The sequence below is a fragment of the Garra rufa genome, chromosome 10, assembly GCF_049309525.1.
Source record: "Garra rufa chromosome 10, GarRuf1.0, whole genome shotgun sequence".
Taxonomy (NCBI): Eukaryota; Metazoa; Chordata; class Actinopteri; order Cypriniformes; family Cyprinidae; genus Garra; species Garra rufa.
In genome coordinates this window covers 31,349,645-31,370,004 of record NC_133370.1, presented here as the reverse complement: position 1 = coordinate 31,370,004, position 20,360 = coordinate 31,349,645, and the positions used below count along the sequence as shown (strand labels likewise).

Sequence of the window (20,360 nt, the reverse complement as noted above, 5' to 3'; positions counted from 1 at the left end):
CGATGATAAATCAAATGCTGTTGCCATGGCAACGTGTCAAACTTTAAAATTACATTCCTGTCTTTTCGAGGCAGATAACATGCTTAGAATTTCATGAAACTCAACACACACATCAATATTAATTATAGTTAGACACTGGCAAAAGGTCATAAATGGGCGTGGAGCAGGCACTCTATAGCGCCATCTTTTGACAAAAGTTGGGGGGTTAGTTTTTCCTACAGTCACCAAACTCTGTACTTATATTGCTCTCATCAATCTGGACAACTTTCTAAATCAAACTCATTAGCTAAGACCAACAGAAAGCCGGCTATTTTGATTTGAAGGTGGATTTTTTGAAAAATCAGGCTGTAAACAAATTCACACTACTCCTAAGAACAACCAGCTGTTCACACCAAACTTTTTGAACATGAAGAGAAGATTCTGAAGATGTTAAATTGCGAGCGGATTTTGGATATCTCGAACGGTGTTGACGTGGTGATTTTTTAAAGATGTAGTAAAAAACATAACCCTAATTTTTTATATCTTTAAAGTGCAGCATCCAAACTCTTTAAAACTTTTTTCACACAGAGATCTAATCATTCTGAGCAAGTGCTGGAAATATAAATTTTATACAAGCTTCAATGAATTAAAGAAAATTAAAAAAATAACTCAGAAACCTGCTGTCACTCTGGTGAATGTCTCTACAGTATGTGTGTGCGTTCAGTCAGGCACAGAGAAGCTCATTATTGCAGGGGGGAGGGGTGAGAGGCAGAGAGGGTGACAGAGTAGAGAGCCATCCTACAGACCATCTTTGAACAAAAAATGCACATACTGTATGTATTGTAATTACATAAATATGTCTGATCTTTGAGAGTCTGATATTTTGAGAAAATATAAAGGGTCACTAAGTCTTTCATTGTTCGTATTTTGCAGTTGTTGTTTTTTATTTATTTTTTACTTAACTGTACCATGAACTTGTCCTATTCAGTCACATAGCAAAAGATTTAAAAATACAACTTTTTAGCATGATCAATTTATCTTCATTGATAGACAATATTTACATAGTGTTATTTATTGAATATAAAATAATAATAATAAAAAATTAAGGCAGACTTTGACAACAAAACAAACGTTACTGTTATCTCTTCAAAACATCTGAAAACCATAATTTTAAGATCAGTTATATATATATATATATATATCGCCCCTTTCAATACTCAACTTGATTTTTAAAGATATTTTGAAAGAATGAAGCGTTTATAGAGCACTTTATTGTGTATTGCTGTACACCCACATGAACTGTGTTCATGTTCATGTTAATTCACAGTACATAAACTTTATATGAATACTTTTTTTAGCTTAATATTAATTAACATTAATAAATGCTATTTATTTATTGGTCATGTTAACTAATATAGTTAATTTTAACAAATGAAACTGGATGGCAACATTTTATATTTTGTGTGTATGTGTCTGTGTGTTGATTTTAAAGTGTAACCCTTTCAATTCTGTAAACTTAAAATCAAAACTAGCAGATGGTTACTGTGAATGCATGTGCCAACTGGGCACCGTCTTCCTTATTGATTCTTAGTTATGTAGCACTTAAGAGTGATGTCTTATAACAGGAGTCACCAGCAAAGCAATATCCACACAAAAATTGTTCAGATAGGTAACAATGACATTTAAGCAGAAGTGGTGGATGTAAAGCAAGCAATAATAACATTTTGCTATCATCATGAATCATGTTCTTATGATCATCATCAGAAAATAGGCAATTTGTAGCATACTGGTTCACAGTTGGCATTTATCTGAAGTCCTTGCATTGATTGCATTTAGTTAAATCAACATTATATTTGGTCAGTCTGATCTTGAGGCCTTAGAGATGTTAAATTGTGAAGATCTTGAGTTTTCATTAAAGGGCATGTCCGTGGTGGCCTGACAAAGTTTGATGTTTCTGCATAGACATAGAAGTGGTTATAACTTAGCCTGAAAATGTCTGATCTGCCACAAAATTCACAGGTTTGGTAAGAGTCCTGGCCTGAAGACACCTAAAGACCAATATTCAGATATTATCCTAACGCCACCTGTTGGCAGCAGGATATCTCATATATTTCACTAACTCAAACATACCAAGGTCAATCTGCACCAAACTTCATATGTTTGATAATAGTGCTGGCCTGAACACATCTACATGCCAATAATCAGTTATAGGCATAGCGCCACCAGCTGGCAGCGGCAAGTTTGGCACATTTAAGTGACTTTGACATATTTCTCCTACATTTACTGTATTAAAAGCATACTGCCCCCCGTTTGCTGTTTTCCTGAAGCCACCGGTCGGCGGTGAGCCCGGGTGCGAGGGCCCGTTCATCGCTGCTCGCAGCTTTAATTAGGGCCCGAGCACTACAGTGCGAGGACCCTATTGGAATTGCTCCGTTTATTATTATTATTATTATTATTATTCTCCAAAATGAATCGCATTTTTGAGGGCTTAGACATACCCGAAAACTCATGAAACTTCGCACACACATCAGACCTGGCGAAAATTTACGTCTGATATGGGTTGCAGAAGTGGGTGTGGCAAAATGGCTCGACAGCGCCACCTTTAGACGTTCAGCGGTGTGCGCTTTCAGCTGTGATTCACGTACATGCACGGAAATCGGTACACACATGTAACACACCAATACCTACAAAAAAGCCTCTTGGAGCAAAATTTGACACCCAACAGGAAGTCGGTTATTTTTAATTTTCTCAGCAAATTTTGTGTCATTTTTGCCATTTTCAGGCCTCGTACTTGAACGAACTCCTAATAGAGATTTATTCGGATCAACGCCAAATTTGCTGAGTCTAATCTAAAGCCCTTTGTGATGTTAAATTGCGAAGATCTAGAGTTTTCATCGGAGGGCGTGTCCGTGGCGGCCTCGCAAATTTCGATGTTTCGCCATAAAAAAGGAAGTTGCTATAACTTAGCCATAAAATGTCCGATCTGTCCCAAACTTCACATGTGTGATAACACTCCTGACCTGAAGACATCTACATGCCCATATTCAGTTATAGTCATAGCGCCACCTGCAGGCAACAGGAAGTGTCATGCTGTACTCTTCAACCAACTCCTCCAAGAAATTTATACAGATCAATACCAAAATAGGCCAGTCTAATATTAAGGCCTTAGCGATGTTAAATTGTGAAGATCTTGAGTTTTCGGTAAAGGGCGTGTCCGTGGCGGCCTGACAAATTTCGAGGTCTCGCCATGGATATAAAACTTGTTATAACTCAGCCATAAAATGTCCGATTTGCCTCAAACTTCACATATTTGATAAGAGTCCTGGCCTGAACACATCTGAAGGCCAATATTGTATTATAATCACAGCGCCACCTGTTGGCAACAGGAAATGACTTGTATCAAACTCCTCCTAGAGATTTAATGATATCAACATTATATTTGGTCATTCTGATCTAGAGGCCTTAGAGATGTTAAATTGCGAAGATCTTGAGTTTTCGTTAAAGGGCGTGTCTGTGGCGGCGTGAAAAAGTTTGATGTTTCGCCATGGACATAGAAGTTGTTATAACTCAGCCATAAAATGTCCGATCTGCCTCAAACTACACAGGTTTGGTAAGAGTCCTGGCCTGAAGATACCTAAAGGACAATATTCAGATATTATCATAGCGCCACCTGTTGGCAGCAGGATATATCATATCTTTCACTAACTCAAACATACCAAGGCCAATCTGCACCAAACTTCATATGTTTGATAAAAGTGCTGGCCTGAACACATCTAAATGCCAATAATCAGTTATAGGCATAGCGCCACCAGCTGGCAGCAGGAAATTTGGCACTTTTAAGTGACTTTGACATATTTCTCCTATTTTTACTCTATTAAAAGCATACTGCCCACCATTAGCTGTGTTCCTGAAGCCACCGGTCGGCGGTGAGCCCGTGTGCGAGGGCCCGTTCATCGCTGCTTGCAGCTTTAATTATTATTAGGGCCCGAGCACCGATGGTGTGAGGACCCTATTGGATCTGCTTCGTTTATTATTATTATTATTATTATTATTCTTCTCCAAAATGAATCGCATTTTTGAGGGCTTAGACATACCCGAAAACTCATGAAACTTCGCACACACATCAGACCTGGCGAAAATTTACGTCTGATATGGGTTGCAGAAGTGGGTGTGGCAAAATGGCTCGATAGCGCCACCTTTACACGTTCCGCGGTGTGCGCTTTCAGTTGTGATTCACGTACATGCACGAAAATCGGTACACACATCTAGCTCACCAATACCTACAAAAAAGCCTCTTGGAGCAAAATTTGACACCCAACAGGAAGTCGGTTATTTTTAATTTTCTTAGCAAAATTTGTGTAATTTTTGCCATTTTCAGGCGTCATACTTGAACGAACTCCTCCTAGAGATTTATTCGGATCAACGGCAAATTTGGTGAGTCTAATCTAAAGCCCTTTGTGACGTTAAATTGCGAAGATCTAGAGTTTTCATCGGAGGGCGTGTCCGTGGCGGCCTGGCAAATTTCGATGCTTCGCCATGAAAAAGGAAGTTGCTATAACTCAGGCATAAAATGCCCGATCTGCCCCAAACTTCACATGTGTGATAACACTCCTGACCTGATGACATCTACATGCCCATATTCAGTTTTACTCATAGCGCCACCTGCTGGCACCAGGAAGTGTCATGCTGTACTCTGCAACAAACTCCTCCAAAAGATTTAATCAGATCAACACCAAAATCTGTCAGTCTAATATAAAGGCCTTAATGATGTTAAATTGCGAAGATCTTGAGTTTTCGTTGAAGGGTGTGTCCGTGGCGACCTGGCAAATTTCGTGGTCTCGCCATGGATATAAAACTTGTTATAACTCAGCCATAAAATGTCCGATTTGCCTCAAACTTCACATGTTCGATAAGAGTCCTGGCCTGAACCAATCTGAAGGCCTATATTCTATTATAATCACAGCGCCATCTGTTGGCAATAGGAAATGACTTGTACCAAACTCCTCCTAGAGATTTAATGATATCAACATTATATTTGGTCAGTCTGATCTCGAGGCCTTAGAGATGTTAAATTGTGAAGATCTTGAGTTTTCGTTAAAGGGCGTGTCCGTGGCGGCCTGACAAAGTTTGATGTTTCGCCATGGACATAAAAGTTGTTATAACTCAGCCATAAAATGTCCGATCTGCCTCAAACTTCACATGTTTGGTAAGAGTCCTGGCCTGAAGACACCTAAAGGCCAATATTCAGATATTATCATAGCGCCACCTGTTGGCAGCAGGATATATCATATATTTCACTAACTCAAACATACCAAGGTCAATCTGCACCAAACTTCATATGTTTGATGAAAGTGGTGGCCTGAACACATCTACATGCCAATAATCAGTTATAGGCATAGCGCCACCAGCTGGCAGCAGGAAATTTGGCACATTTAAGTGACTTTTACATATTTCTCATATTTTTACTGTATTAAAAGCATACTACCCACCATTTGCTGTGTTCCTAAAGCCACCGGTCGGCGGTGAGCCCGTGTGCGAGGGCCCGTTCATCGCTGCTTGCAGCTTTAATTATTATTATTATTCTCCAAAATGAATCGCATTTTAGAGGACCTAAACATTCCCGAAAACTCACAAAACTTTGCACACACATCAAACCTGGCGAAAATTTACGTCTGATTTGGGTTTCAGAAGTGGGTGTGGCAAAATGGCTCGACAGCGCCACCTTTAGACGTTCAGCGGTGTGCGCTTTCAGCTGTGATTCACGTACATGCACGGAAATCGGTACACACATGTAACACACCAAAACCTACAAAAAAGCCTCTTGGAGCAAAATCCGGAACCCAAAAGGAAGTCGGTTAATTTTAATATTCTCAACAAAATTTGTGTCATTTTTGCCATTTTCAGGCGTCGTACTTGAACAAACTCCTCTTACAGATTTATTCGGATCAACGCCAAATTTGCTGAGCCTAATCTAAAGCCCTTTGTGACATTAAATTGTGAAGATCTAGAGTTTTCATCGGAGGGCGTGTCCGTGGCGGCCTCGCAAATTTCGATGTTTCGCCATGAAAAAGGAAGTTGCTATAACTCAGGCATACAATGTCCGATCTGTCCCAAACTTCACATGTGTGATAACACTCCTAACCTGATGACATCTACATGCCCATATTCAGTTTTACTCATAGCGCCACCTGCTGGCAACACAAAGTGTCATTCTGTACTCTGCAACTAACTCCTCCAAGAGATTTAATCAGATCAACACCAAAATCGGTCAGTCTAATAAAAAGGCTTTAGCGATGTTAAATTGCGAATATCTTGAGTTTTCATTGAAGGGCGTGTCCGTGGCGGCCTGACACATTTTGAGGTCTCGCCATGGATCTAAAACTTGTTATAACTCAGCCATAAAATGTCCGATTTGCCTCAAACTTCACATGTTCGATAAGAGTCCTGGCCTGAACACATCTGAAGGCCAATATTCTATTATAATCACAGCGCCACCTGTTGGCAACAGGAAATGACTTGTATCAAACTCATCCTAGAGACTTAATGATATCAACATTATATTTGGTCAGTCTGATCTAGAGGTCTTAGAGATGTTAAATTGTAAAGATCTTGAGTTTTCGTTAAAGGGCGTGTCTGTGGCGGCGTGACAAAGTTTGATGTTTCGCCATGGATATATAAGTTGTTATAACTCAGCAATAAAATGTCCAATCTGCCTCAGAATTCACAGGTTTGGTAAGAGTCCTGGCCTGAAGACACCTAAAGGCCAATATTCAGATATTATCATAGCGCCACCTGTTGGCAGCAGGATATATCATATCTTTCACTAACTCAAACATACCAAGGTCAATCTGCACCAAACTTCATATGATTGATGAAAGTGCTGGCCTGAACACATCTACATGCCAATAATCAGTTATAGGCATAGCGCCACCAGCTGGCAGCAGGAAATTTGGCACATTTAAGTGACTTTGACATATTTCTCCTATTTTTACTGTATTAAAAGCATACTGCCCACCATTTGCTGTGTTCTTAAAGCCACCGGTCGGCGGTGAGCCCGTGTGCGAGGGCCCGTTCATCGCTGCTTGCAGCTTTAATTATTAGGGCCCGAGCACCGATGGTGTGAGGACCCTATTGAATCTGCTCCGTTTATTAGGGCCCGAGCACCGATGGTGTGAGGACCCTATTGGATCTGCTTCGTTTATTATTATTATTATTATTATTATTATTATTATTATTATTATTCTTCTCCAAAATGAATCGCATTTTTGAGGGCTTAGACATACCCGAAAACTCATGAAACTTCGCACACACATCAGACCTGGCGAAAATTTACGTCTGATATGGGTTGCAGAAGTGGGTGTGGCAAAATGGCTCGACAGCGCCACCTTTACACGTTCCGCGGTGTGCGCATTCAGCTGTGATTCACATACATGCACGAAAATCGGTACACACATGTAACACACCAATACCTACAAAAAAGCCTCTTGGAGCAAAATTTGACACCCAACAGGAAGTCGGTTATTTTTAATTTTCTCAGCAAATTTTGTGTCATTTTTGCCATTTTCAGGCCTCGTACTTGAACGAACTCCTCCTAGAGATTTATTCGGATCAACGCCAAATTTTCAGAGTCTAATCTAAAGCCCTTTGTGACGCTAAATTGTGAAGATCTAGAGTTTTCATCGGAGGGCGTGTCCGTGGCGGCCTCGCAAATTTCGATGTTTCGCCATGAAAAAGGAAGTTGCTATAACTTAGGCATAAAATGTCCAATCTGTCCCAAACTTCACATGTGTGATAACACTCCTGACCCGAAGATATCTAGATGCCCATATTCAGTTATAGTCATAGCGCCACCTGCAGGCAACAGGAAGTGTCATGCTGTACTCTACAACCAACTCCTCCTAGAGATTTATACAGATCAACACCAAAATCGGTCAGTCTAATATAAAGGCCTTAGTGATGTTAAATTGTGAAGATCTTGAGTTTTCGTTGAAGGGCGTGTCCGTGGCGGCCTGACAAATTTCGAGGTCTCGCCATGGATATAAAACTTGTTATAACTCAGCCATAAAATGTCCGATTTGCCTCAAACTTCACATGTTCGATTAAAGTCCTGGCCTGAACACATCTGAAGGCCAATATTCTATTATAATCACAGCGCCACCTGTTGGCAACAGGAAATGACTTGTATAAAACTCCTCCTAGAGATTTAATGATATCAACATTATATTTGGTCAGTCTGATCTAGAGGTCTTAGAGATGTTAAATTGCGAAGATCTTGAGTTTTCGTTAAAGGGCGTGTCTGTGGCGGCGTGACAAAGTTTGATGTTTCGCCATGGACATAGAAGTTGTTATAACTCAGCCATAAAATGTCCGATCTGCCTCAAACTTCACAGGTTTGGTAAGAGTCCTGGCCTGAAGACACCTAAAGGCCAATATTCAGATATTATCATAGCGCCACCTGTTGGCATCAGGATATATCATATCTTTCACTAACTCAAACATACCAAGGTCAATCTGCACCAAACTTCATATGTTTGATGAAAGTGCCAGCCTGAACACATCTACATGCCAATAATCAGTTATAGGCATAGCGCCACCAGCTGGCAGCAGGGAATTTGGCACATTTAAGTGACTTTGACATATTTCTCATATTTTTACTGTATTAAAAGCATACTACCCTCCATTTGCTGTGTTCCTAAAGCCACCGGTCGGCGGTGAGCCCGTGTGCGAGGGCCCGTTCATCGCTGCTTGCAGCTTTAATTATTATTATTATTATTCTTATCCGGAATGAATCGCATTTATGAGGGCCTAAACATACCCGAAAACTAACAAAACTTTGCACACACATCAGACCTGGCGAAAATGGACATCTGATATGGGTTGCAGAAGTGGGTGTGGCAAAATGGCTCAATAGCGCCACCTTTACACGTTCCGCGGTGTGCGCATTCAGCTGTGATTATCGTACATGCACAAAAATCGGTACACATATGTAACATACCAATACCTACAAAAAAGCCTCTTGAGATAAAATCCGAAACCCAACAGGAAGTCGGTTATTATTAATTTTCTCAGCAAAATTTGTGTCATTTTTGCCATTTTCAGGTGTCATACTTGAACGAACTCCTCCTAGAGATTTATTCCGATCAACACCAAATTTGGTGAGTCTAATCTAAAGCCCTTTGTGACGTTAAATTGTGAAGATCTAGAGTTTTCATCGGAGGGCGTGTCCGTGGCGGCCTCGCAAATTTCGATGTTTCGCCATGAAAAAGGAAGTTGCTATAACTTAGGCATAAAATGTCCGATCTGTCCCAAACTTCACATGTGTGATAACACTCCTGACCTGAAGCCATCTACATGCCCATATTCAGTTATAGTCATAGCGCCACCTGCTGGCAACAGGAAGTGTCATGTTGTACTCTGCAACAAACTCCTCCTAGAAATTTATACAGATCAACACCAAAATCGGTCAGTCTTATATAAAGGCTTTAGTGATGTTAAATTGCGAAGATCTTGAGTTTTCGTTGAAGGGCGTGTCCGTGGCGGCCTGACAAATTTCGAGTTCTCGCCATGGATATAAAACTTGTTATAACTCAGCCATAAAATGTCCAATTAGCCTCAAACTTCACATATTCGATAAGAGTCCTGGCCTGAACACATCTGAAGGCCAATATTCTATTATAATCACAGCGCCACCTGTTGGCAACAGGAAATGACTTGTATCAAACTCCTCCTAGAGATTTAATGATATCAACATTATATTTGGTCAGTCTGATCTAGAGGCCTCAGAGATGTTAAATTGCGAAGATCTTGAGTTTTCGTCAAAGGGCGTGTCCGTGGTGGCCTGACAAAATTTGACGTTTTCGCCATGGACATAGAAGTTGTTATAACTCAGCCATAAAATATCCGATCTGCCTCAAACTTCACAGGTTTGGTAAGAGTCCTGGCCTGAAGACATCTAAAGGCCAATTTTCAAATATTATCATAGCGCCACCTGTTGGCAGCAGGATCTATCATATCTTTCACTAACTCAAACATACCAAGGTCGATCTGCACCAAACGTCATATGTTTGATGAAAGTGCTGGCCTGAACACATCTACATGCCAATAATCAGTTATAGGCATAGCGCCACCAGCTGGCAGCAGGAAGTTTGGCACATTTAAGTGACTTTGATCTATTTTTCCTACATTTACTGTATTAAAAGCATACCGCCCACCGTTTGATGTTTTCCTAAAGCCACCGGTCGGCGGTGAGCCCGGGTGCGAGGGCCCGTTCATCGCTGCTTGCAGCTTTAATTATTATTATTATTCTTCTTATCCGGAATGAATCGCATTTTTGAGGGCCTAAACATACCCGAAAACTAACAAAACTTTGCACACACATCAGACCTGGCGAAAATGGACATCTGATATGGGTTGCAGAAGTGGGTGTGGCAAAATGGCTCAATAGCGCCACCTTTACACGTTCCGCGGTGTGCGCATTCAGCTGTGATTATCGTACATGCACAAAAATCGGTACACACATGTAACACACCAATACCTACAAAAAAGCCTCTTGAGATAAAATCCGAAACCCAACAGGAAGTCGGTTATTATTAATTTTCTCAGCAAAATTTGTGTCATTTTTGCCATTTTCAGGTGTTATACTTGAACGAACTCCTCCTAGAGATTTATTCCGATCAACACCAAATTTGGTGAGTCTAATCTAAAGCCCTTTGTGACGTTAAATTGTGAAGATCTAGAGTTTTCATCGGAGGGCGTGTCCGTGGCGGCCTCGCAAATTTCGATGTTTCGCCATGAAAAAGGAAGTTGCTATAACTTAGGCATAAAATGTCCGATCTGTCCCAAACTTCACATGTGTGATAACACTCCTGACCTGAAGACATCTACATGCCCATATTCAGTTATAGTCATAGCGCCACCTGCAGGCAACAGGAAGTGTCATGCTGTACTCTACAACCAACTCCTCCTAGAGATTTATACAGATCAACTCCAAAATCGGTCAGTCTAATATAAAGGCCTTAGCGATGTTAAATTGTAAAGATCTTAAGTTTTCGGTAAAGGGCGTGTCCGTGGCGGCCTGACAAATTTCGAGGTCTCGCCATGGATATAAAACTTGTTATAACTCAGCCATAAAATGTCCGATTTGCCTCAAACTTCACATATTCGATAAGAGACCTGGCCTGAACACATCTCAAGGCCAACATTCTATTATAATCACAGCGCCACCTGTTGGCAACAGGAAATGACTTGTATCAAACTCCTCTTAGAGATTTAATGATATTAACATTATATTTGGTCATTCTGATCTAGAGGCCTTAAAGATGTTAAATTGTGAAGATCTTGAGTTTTCGTTAAAGGGCGTGTCTGTGGCGGCCTGACAAAGTTTGATGTTTCGCCATGGACATAGAAGTTGTTATAACTCAGCCATAAAATGTCCGATCTGCCTCAAACTTCACAGGTTTGGTAAGAGTCCTGGCCTGAAGACACCCAAAGGCCAATATTCAGATATTATCATAGCGCCACCTGTTGGCAGCAGGATATATCATATCTTTCACTAACTCAAACATACCAAGGTCAATCTGCACCAAACTTCATATGTTTGATGAAAGTGGTGGCCTGAACACATCTACATGCAAATAATCAGTTATATGCATAGCGCCACCAGCTGGCAGCAGGAAATTTGGCACATTTAAGTGACTTTGACATATTTCTCCTATTTTTACTGTATTAAAAGCATACTACCCACCATTTGCTGTTTTCCTAAAGCCACCGGTCGGCGGTGAGCCTGTGTGCGAGGGCCCGTTCATCGCTGCTTGCAGCTTTAATTTTTAAATGTTTTTTTATCAGTATGTTCAAAAACTGTGGAATATAAAAAAGTTTGATATATAAGTTGTTTATGTCAATAAGTCTTTTATGCTCACCAAGGTTGCATTTTTAATACAAAAATACAGTGAAAACACACACACACACACACACATGTTGGGTTTATATGTTTTATGGGGACATTCCATAGGCGTAATGGTTTTTATACTGTACAAACCGTATTTTCTATGGCCCTACACCTACCCTACACCTAAACCTAGCCCTCACAGGAGATTGTGCACACTTTTACTTCCTCAAAAAAACTCATTGTGCATGATTTATAAGCCTGTTTCCTCATGGGGACCTGAGAAATGTCCCCACAAGGTCAAAATCTACTGGTATTCCTATCCTTGTGGGGACATTTGGTCCCCACAACGTGATGAATACCAGGTACACACACACACACACACACACACACACACACACACACACACACACACACACACACACACACACACACACACATGTTGGGTTTACATGTTTTATGGGGACATTCCATAGGCGTAATGGTTTTTATACTGTACAAACCGTACTTTCTATTGCCCTACACCTACCCTACACCTAAACCTAGCCCTCACAGGAGATTGTGCACACTTTTACTTCATCAAAAAAACTCATTGTGCATGATTTATAAACCTGTTTCCTCATGGGGACCTGAGAAATGTCCCCACAAGGTCAAAATCTACTGGTATTCCTATCCTTGTGGGGACATTTGGTCCCCACAACGTGATGAATACCAGGTACACACACACACACACACACACACACACACACACACACACACACACACACACACACGCACACACGCACACACAGTACACCCCTCACATTTCAGCAGCTATTTTAGCTATCTTTTCAAGGGACAAAACTATAGAAATGAAACTGGGATATATTTTACAGTAGTCAATGTGCAGCTTGTATAACAGTATAGATTTACTGTCCCCTGAAAATTACTCAACATTATTGTCAAAATAGCTGGCAAAAAAAATGTGTATACACTAAGTGAACTTGTCCAAAGTGTCAATATATTGTGTTACCACCGTTGTTATCTGGCACTGCCTTAATCATCCAGGGCATGAAATTGACCAGAACTGCACAGGTTGTTTCTGGGATCCTCTTCCACTCCTCACAGAGCTGCTGGACGTTAGACACATGGTGCTTCTCCACCTTACACTTGAGAATGCCCCATAGGTGCTTAATAGAGTTCAGGTCTGGAGTTGTCATCTTGGTGATGTGTTTGGGATAGTTTCTGGAGGGAAGGCATCATGTTCTGCTTCATAATGTACAGCACATAATGGAATCCATGTTTCCCTCAATGAACTGCAACAGCTCCCCAGTACCAGCAGCACTCATGCAGCCCCAGACCATGATGCTACCACCACCATGCTTGACTGTAGGCAAGACACAGTTTTCTTGGTACTCCTCACCAGGGCATTGCCACACATGCTGGGCACCATCTGAGCCAAACAAGTTTAACCTATAGTCTCATCAGACCACAGGACATGGTTCCAGTAATTCATGCACTTGGACAGGTTGTCTTCAGCAAACTGTTTGTGGGCTTTCTTGTGAGCCAGCTTCAGATGAGGATTCCTTCTGGGATGACACCTGTGCAAACTGACTTGTTGCAGTGTGCAGCGTATGTTCGGAGCACTGACAAGCTACTCCTACTCCTGCAACCTTTAAAGCAATGCTGGCAGCAGTCATGCATCTGTTTTTTGAAGCCATGTTCTGCACAGAACAAGTGCTCAACTTCATTGATCAACCCTTGCAAGGCCTGTTCCTAATGGAACCTATCTTGGAAAACCTCTGTATGACCCTGACCACTGTAGTGTAACTCGGTTATATATAATGAAATATTATTATAATTTCGATTAACTGTTTTCTATTTTCAGCAGCCATTATTTCAGTCTTCTGTGTCTTCTGTGTCACATGATGATTTGGTGCTCAAGAAATATTTCTTTTTGCTATCAATGTTAAATACAGTTGTGATGGTTAATATTTTTGCTAAAAATAAATCTTACTGACCCAAACTTTTGAATTGCAGTGATCATATTCATTTGCTTTTTTATTTTGAATGATAAAAACTGGAAAGTGGCTTTAAGATGAATTAGATAAAAAGTGGCTTTCAGATTAAAGTAGTTATGTTAAAAGAGCAGCTCTGTTTTCAGTTGTTATTCGCACACTAGAATTCATTTTTCTAGAGTTACCCTGGATAACACATGCTGAAGTGCACCTCAAATGACCATATTAATACATATCTGTACTTTAACTCCTAATCTGGATTTTGATGCATCTTTTAGGTTTAACATCATTTTAGAGTGCTGATGAAGTAATGACAGTGTCATAACAATTTTCTACAAATGGAATTGTGGCAATGTTTATTAAATCTTTATAGATTATTGTTTCAATTATATTACTGTATGCATTATTATCATCATTTTATTTTTTTGAAAGTGTATTGTAATATATTAACAATGGTGACACTCAAAACCACATCATTAACGTGACAACAGCTGTGCAAATGAAGTGGCAACCTGCATTAAATATTCATGCTATAGTTCCATGCTATAGAACATCTATATGGCATGTATATCAGAGGATATTTTTCTTTTTAATTATTATTAAAAATGACAAATGCCATTTTATGCCAAAAAGCATTAAAATAGGACATATTTTAAAATGCAGCAAATTGTGAAACATTTTATGTAAAAAAGATGATACAATTCCATAGATCATCATACAGTAGTACAGTAAATACTGTAGAGGAATACACAGTGGTGCTTGGAAGTCTGTGTAATGTCTGTGAAATGTATTTATTTCTGCATAAATATGACCCCAAAAAAAAAAACATCCTGAAAGTTGACAAAGAGAATCCAATAAAACAACTGAGATAAAAATATATACTCTTTCATTTATTTATTCTGGAAAATGATCCAATATTGCATATCTGTGAGTGTCACAAGTATGTGAATCTCTAGGATTTGCAGTTAATTTGAAGATGAAGTTAGAGTCCATCTGTTCAGAGCTGTTTTCAGTCACTGAGATGACTTTCGGGTGTCAGTGCATGCCGTTTTATATGAAGAACAGGGATCTATGAAAGTCTGATCATGTTTGTGAAAGTAAATCATGGCACAAACAAAGGAGATCTCTGAGGACCTCAGAAAAAAAAAAAGAGTTGTTGTTGTTGTTCATCAAGCTGGAGAGGTTACAAAGCCATCTATAAAAAGTTTGAACTCCGCAAATCCACAAGTCAGACAGATTGTGTACAAATGGAGGAAATTCAAGACTACTGCTACCCTCCCTGGAGTGGTCCACCAACAAAGATCACTCCAAAGGAAGACATGTAACAGTCTGTGAGGTTGCAAAGCAACACAAAGTAACTTCTAAGCAACCAAAGACCTTTCTCACACTGGCTAACTTTAATGTTCATGAGTCAACTGTCAGAAGAATACTGAACAACCATAGTGTGCATGGCAGAGCTGCAAAGAGAAAGCCACTGCTCTCCAAAAAACCTTGCTGCCCATCTGCAGTTTGCTAAAGATCATGTGGACAAGCTAGAGGGTTATTGGAGAAAGATTTAATGGATGGATGAAATCTTTTTGGTTTAAATGAAAAGCGTTATGCTTGGAGAAAGGAAAAAACTGCATTCCAGCATAAGAACCTTTTTCCATCTGTAAAACATGGTGGTGGTAGTATCATGGTTTGGGCCTGTTTACTGCATCTGGGCCAGGACGGCTTGCCATCATTGATGGAACAATGAATTCTGAATTACAGCAGCCAATTCTAAAGGAAAATGTCAGGACATCTGTCCGAGAACTGAATCTCAAGAGAAAGTGGGTCATGCAGCAAGTCAACAACCCCAAGCACGCAAGTCACTCTACCAAAGAATGGTTAAAGAAGAACAGAGTTAATGTTTTGGAATGGCAAAGTCAAAGTCCAGACCTTAATCCAATTGAAATGTCATGGAAGGACCTAAAGCAAGCAGTTCATATGAGTTGAAGTGGTTCTGTACTGAAGAATGGGCTAAAATTCCTACAAAAACTGATCAGCAAAGATTCATATACTTTTGTCACCCACAGATATACAACACTGGATAATTTTTCTCAATAAATAAATAAATAAATGACAAAGTATATATTTTCATCTTATTTGTTTGATTGGACTCCCTTTGTCAACTTTCAGAACAGGTGTGGAAATCTGATGATTATTTGTGTCATATTTATGCAGAAATATAGAAAATTCTAAATGGTTCTCAAACATTTTAAGCACCACTGTATGTGCACAGAGTTTTCTAAACACTGTTTGCAGAAGTGTCAGCTAAATAACACTTTTCTTATTTGCTTACTATCTCATGTGTTGTTTGTCTTGTGAGAAGTTAACATTGTTCGCCAGAGCGGCTCAATGGACTAATCTAATTCAAGCAAGAGATGGAGCTACGATGTGTTCCTGTAACCCGCTGGTGACACTGCTTCAACTATAGTGTTGTGAGGAGTTGGCTAGTTTACAATTTTTCCTATTACTACGAGCCAGCACTCTGCTATTACATGTGGGTGTGATTAAAATGTTTTAATTCCAGTCTTTTTCCCCCCAGAACTCCCAGGCACTTGTGAAACGTTATTTTTGAACATAATGAGTGTGTTTTGATTTATTTATTTAAAAAGAGATTTCGGAGGCTGTGGCATCATGTTGAGATAATGGGTTTATTTGCACTAACAACTTGTTCAGAGCCATGTTGTAAATTGCAATTTGCTTGGAGATTGTTGTTGCTCCTCGGCTGCAGCAGCTCTGTGTAGCCGTTAGTAGACTCCTTATTAAGAATTGATTAGAGCCAACTACTTAATGTATGTGTTTAAACCCTGACTTTAAGCTTGCATATTGTATGAAACAAAAATAATGTATTTTCATCCAAGCTGTGGTCCTATAAATGTGGCCGTTATTAGGCTGAGGGGTGGTCCAGACGTAGTTATGAGTCTAGACTGGTAAACAAAAGGTGAAGTTGATGTAGTTGGTGATGAATGTAAATGATTACCTGCAAGACAGATGCTCCAGCATGGAGGAACTGTAATCCAGACTCGGCAGAGTCAATACCACCGGTAGCCAAGATCGGGAAGCCGGGAAGTGCTTTTGCTATAGCTGAGACTGCACGCAGAGCTATGGGGCGGATTGCATTACCTATCAAAATACAGAAGGGAAAACATTATTAAATGAAAGCAACAATTATATAAAATAAGTTAATACTGATTACAAATTCAGCTTGTGGTCAGAGAGCATATTTTATACAGTTGAAGACAAAATTATTAGCCCCCTATGAAATATTTAATTATTTTTCAAATAATTCCCAAGTGCTGTTTAACAGAGAGAAGAATTTTTCAACACAGCATTTCTAAACATAATAGTTTATTTACGAAGCTTGGAGTGTGTCAAGCTAAGACGAGGAACAGACAAACAACGATGTAATGCAAATTGAAAGACTTTAATAATCCAAGGAGCTGAACAGGAACACGGGGAACATGGGGTAGTAACATCAACGTCCGACAAACCATAAGGGTAAAACACACACATTAAATAGACAGACTGATTACACACACAGGTGCAGGGAATGAGGGAGAAACCAAAACAGACAGAGCAGCAGGGGGAGATGATGGGAGAAACCAACTCAAGAGTCCAAGGGTGTGACATTACCTCTCCCCTCCCAGTAGGCGCGTCCTCGCGCCAACAAACAGGGGAAACAAACTGTACAAAGCCTTAGGAGGGGGCTTCGGCAGAGGACGGACTCCCGGGAGGAGGGAAAAAGATGTAATCCAGGGTGGTGACGGAATAATCCAGGGAGGTGATGATGGAGGGAGGAGCCAAGGAGGAGACAGGAGGGATCTGGAGCAGGAGGAGCCAGGTGAGATCCAGACCGCAGCCATGATGGAAATCCACGGTGGAGCTGAAGGAGGGAGGAGCCATGGTGGAGGATAGGCTGACGACTCCAGGGGGCCGAACAACAGAGGCGGAGCAGGTGGTGGTAGAGCCCGAGGCGGAGAGCCGATGATCCTGTGCGAAACCGAGGCTCTGGCGACCAAGGCAGAGGCGGAGCTCCAGAGGTCCAAGGCGGAGCTGGAGTGACAGAGGACCGAGGCTGTGCCAGAGGGAGGGAGGAGTTCCACAGAGCTGGTGGGATGGAACGACAAGGCGCAGCCGGAGGAGTAGAGTCCTGAGTAGAGTCCTGAGGCGATGAGAGTAGAGTCCTGAGGCGATGATGGGAGAAACCAACTCAAGAGTCCAAGGGTGTGACGGAGTGTTTGTAATACAAATAGAAACTAAATTATAACCAAAAATAAAAGCAAGTCTACAGGTCAAAATTATTAGCCCTCTGATTTTAGTATTCAACAGTGCATCCCTTTTGCTTGATAACTTTAGTCGTTTGTTGTAGTTCTCAACAAGTTCCAGATATGTCTCCTAAATAAGTCGCAGCCCATTCTTCCTTAGCAAATCTCTCATGATTTGTTGGTCTTCTGGCATGGACTCTGGTCTTTGGTGAGCCCCACAGATTTTTGATTGGATTCAAGTCTGGGCTTTGTGCAGGCCAGTCAAGGATGTTCACTTTGCTCATTTGGAGGTAGTTCTTCACCAGAAATGAGGTTTGCTTTGGGTCGTTATCATGCTGGAAGACAAAATGTCAACCAAAGCCAAGTTTTGTTGCAGACTGCCAGAGGTTCAAACGTCAGTCTAGCTTGGAGGTGTCTCTTCTTCAGAAGTGAAGTTTTTCTTGGTCGGCGACCTTGCAGTCCATTCCTGTGCAGGCCTCCAGTGACCATCTTCATTGACACATCAGTCCCAGATTTAGCTAAATCATTCACTAGTGTCTTAGCAGTTGTTCTTGGGTCTTTAGAAACCTCTCTCCCTCTCTCAAGAGAAGCCTTATCTCGGCCAGGTCTTCTGGAATATACCGCTGGCTCTAATGTCTCTATAGTGGTTAAACATGAGATATAATTTGTTTTGGGTGAATCTAACATGCAGTCTTGGTTTCCTTAATTAATTATTTGTTGCAAAGCAAATAGTTTTGGCAGAATCTCTTCATGTTTATGTAAATGTAGTGCTGTATATTAAAGTGCTGCCTGTATACTTTTGACTGAACTGTCTAGCAATTTTTATGATGGCTGTTGTTGTTGTTTATTAAATATTATTAATATTATTCAATAAATAATATGTTATATAAACAATAGTAGTATTTAATAATAGTGTTTAGTATTGAGAAACGTTGTGTCCATTCGTGATAATTTTAGTTACATTGTTCTGCCATTAGATGATAACACAATTTTTTCCACCAAGTTTTTACAATTCAACGGAAAAGTCTTTTATAATGAAAAACAAAATGCTGTTATAAATGGAAGTTATTTTAATTTTTTGCACTGTGCAGTGCTGTCATCAGAAATAACCCTTAATAGATGAAAGGATATTAATGTTACAACAAAGATAACACTTTCCTCAGGCAATATTCAAACAATGTATTATTGTGAATATGAGATTGATCTGAAGAATGAATTCTGTATCAGATGCAGGTAATCACACTGGCCCAGTCCATCTCTCTCTAATAATACTCTACTCCACATAATACAGTGAGCTTTTACTACAGTAATACAATATGCTCTTAATGAAATAACTCAATCTTTCTTTCTCGGCTTACTCCCTTCTAATCAGAGGTTGCCACAGCGGAGTGATCCGCACAGCCGATTTGGCACATGTTTTACGCCGGATGCCCTTCCTGTCGCAACCCAGTCCTGAGAGTGCACTAACTAGTACAACCCCAGTACTGGGACACACCCACTCACTCATTCACTCACACATACATACATTCACTACGGCCAATTTAGTCCAATTCACCTATGCATGTCTTTGGAATTGTGGGGGAAACCGGAGAACCCGGAGGAAACCCACACAGACACGAGGAGAACATGCAAACTCCACACAGAAAGGCATCCTGGCTCAGCCTGGGCTTAATGAAATAACTCAATGTTCCTTCGTTACTACTTCTAAAGTGACGTTTTTTAATTAGTAATGGATGCTTGGGCTCAACTGTTAAACTACCAAACTGAAATTTGATTCCGTGGCAGGAGGAAGTAGTTCTGCACAAAAGAGAGTTTTTAAGACTCCCCGTTGTTGTTTCTTACGTATTTACAAGCTCATGGCATCAAACTGTTGTATAAATGCAAAATCACACTCTAGACGTGAGATATGGCTAAATATTGGCACGTTGTGATTACCTCACATAAAAACCACGAGTGGGGAATTACAGATGTGTTGTAAAATTGTAAAAGTAAAACAAGACAATATCATGCGTTTGTGGTAGCCACAGACCTTATTTCAGGCATTTAGCCAAAAACACTATTGACTTCAGAATGATGAAATCGGTACTGTAAAAATTCTTGTTTTAAGGTTTTTAGTACTCATTCCTACAGAGCTGAATTTTAAGTTGAGTCTTCAGAGTGGTGTGCTGTTTGCATGACAGAGCTGCTGCCTACATACAGTAGTGTGTT

General features: G+C 40.4%; 1 protein-coding gene across 1 annotated transcript in view; it reads right to left on the bottom strand.

Annotated features, from left to right (window-relative positions):
• The window catches only part of dpydb (dihydropyrimidine dehydrogenase b), a 212,100-nt gene that overhangs the window by 28,401 nt on the left and 163,339 nt on the right, over window positions 1-20,360 (bottom strand). The window contains exon 19 of the mRNA XM_073849425.1: window positions 16,868-17,010. Within this exon, the coding sequence (XP_073705526.1) occupies window positions 16,868-17,010 (143 nt within the window). The remainder of the gene's footprint in view (window positions 1-16,867; window positions 17,011-20,360) is intronic.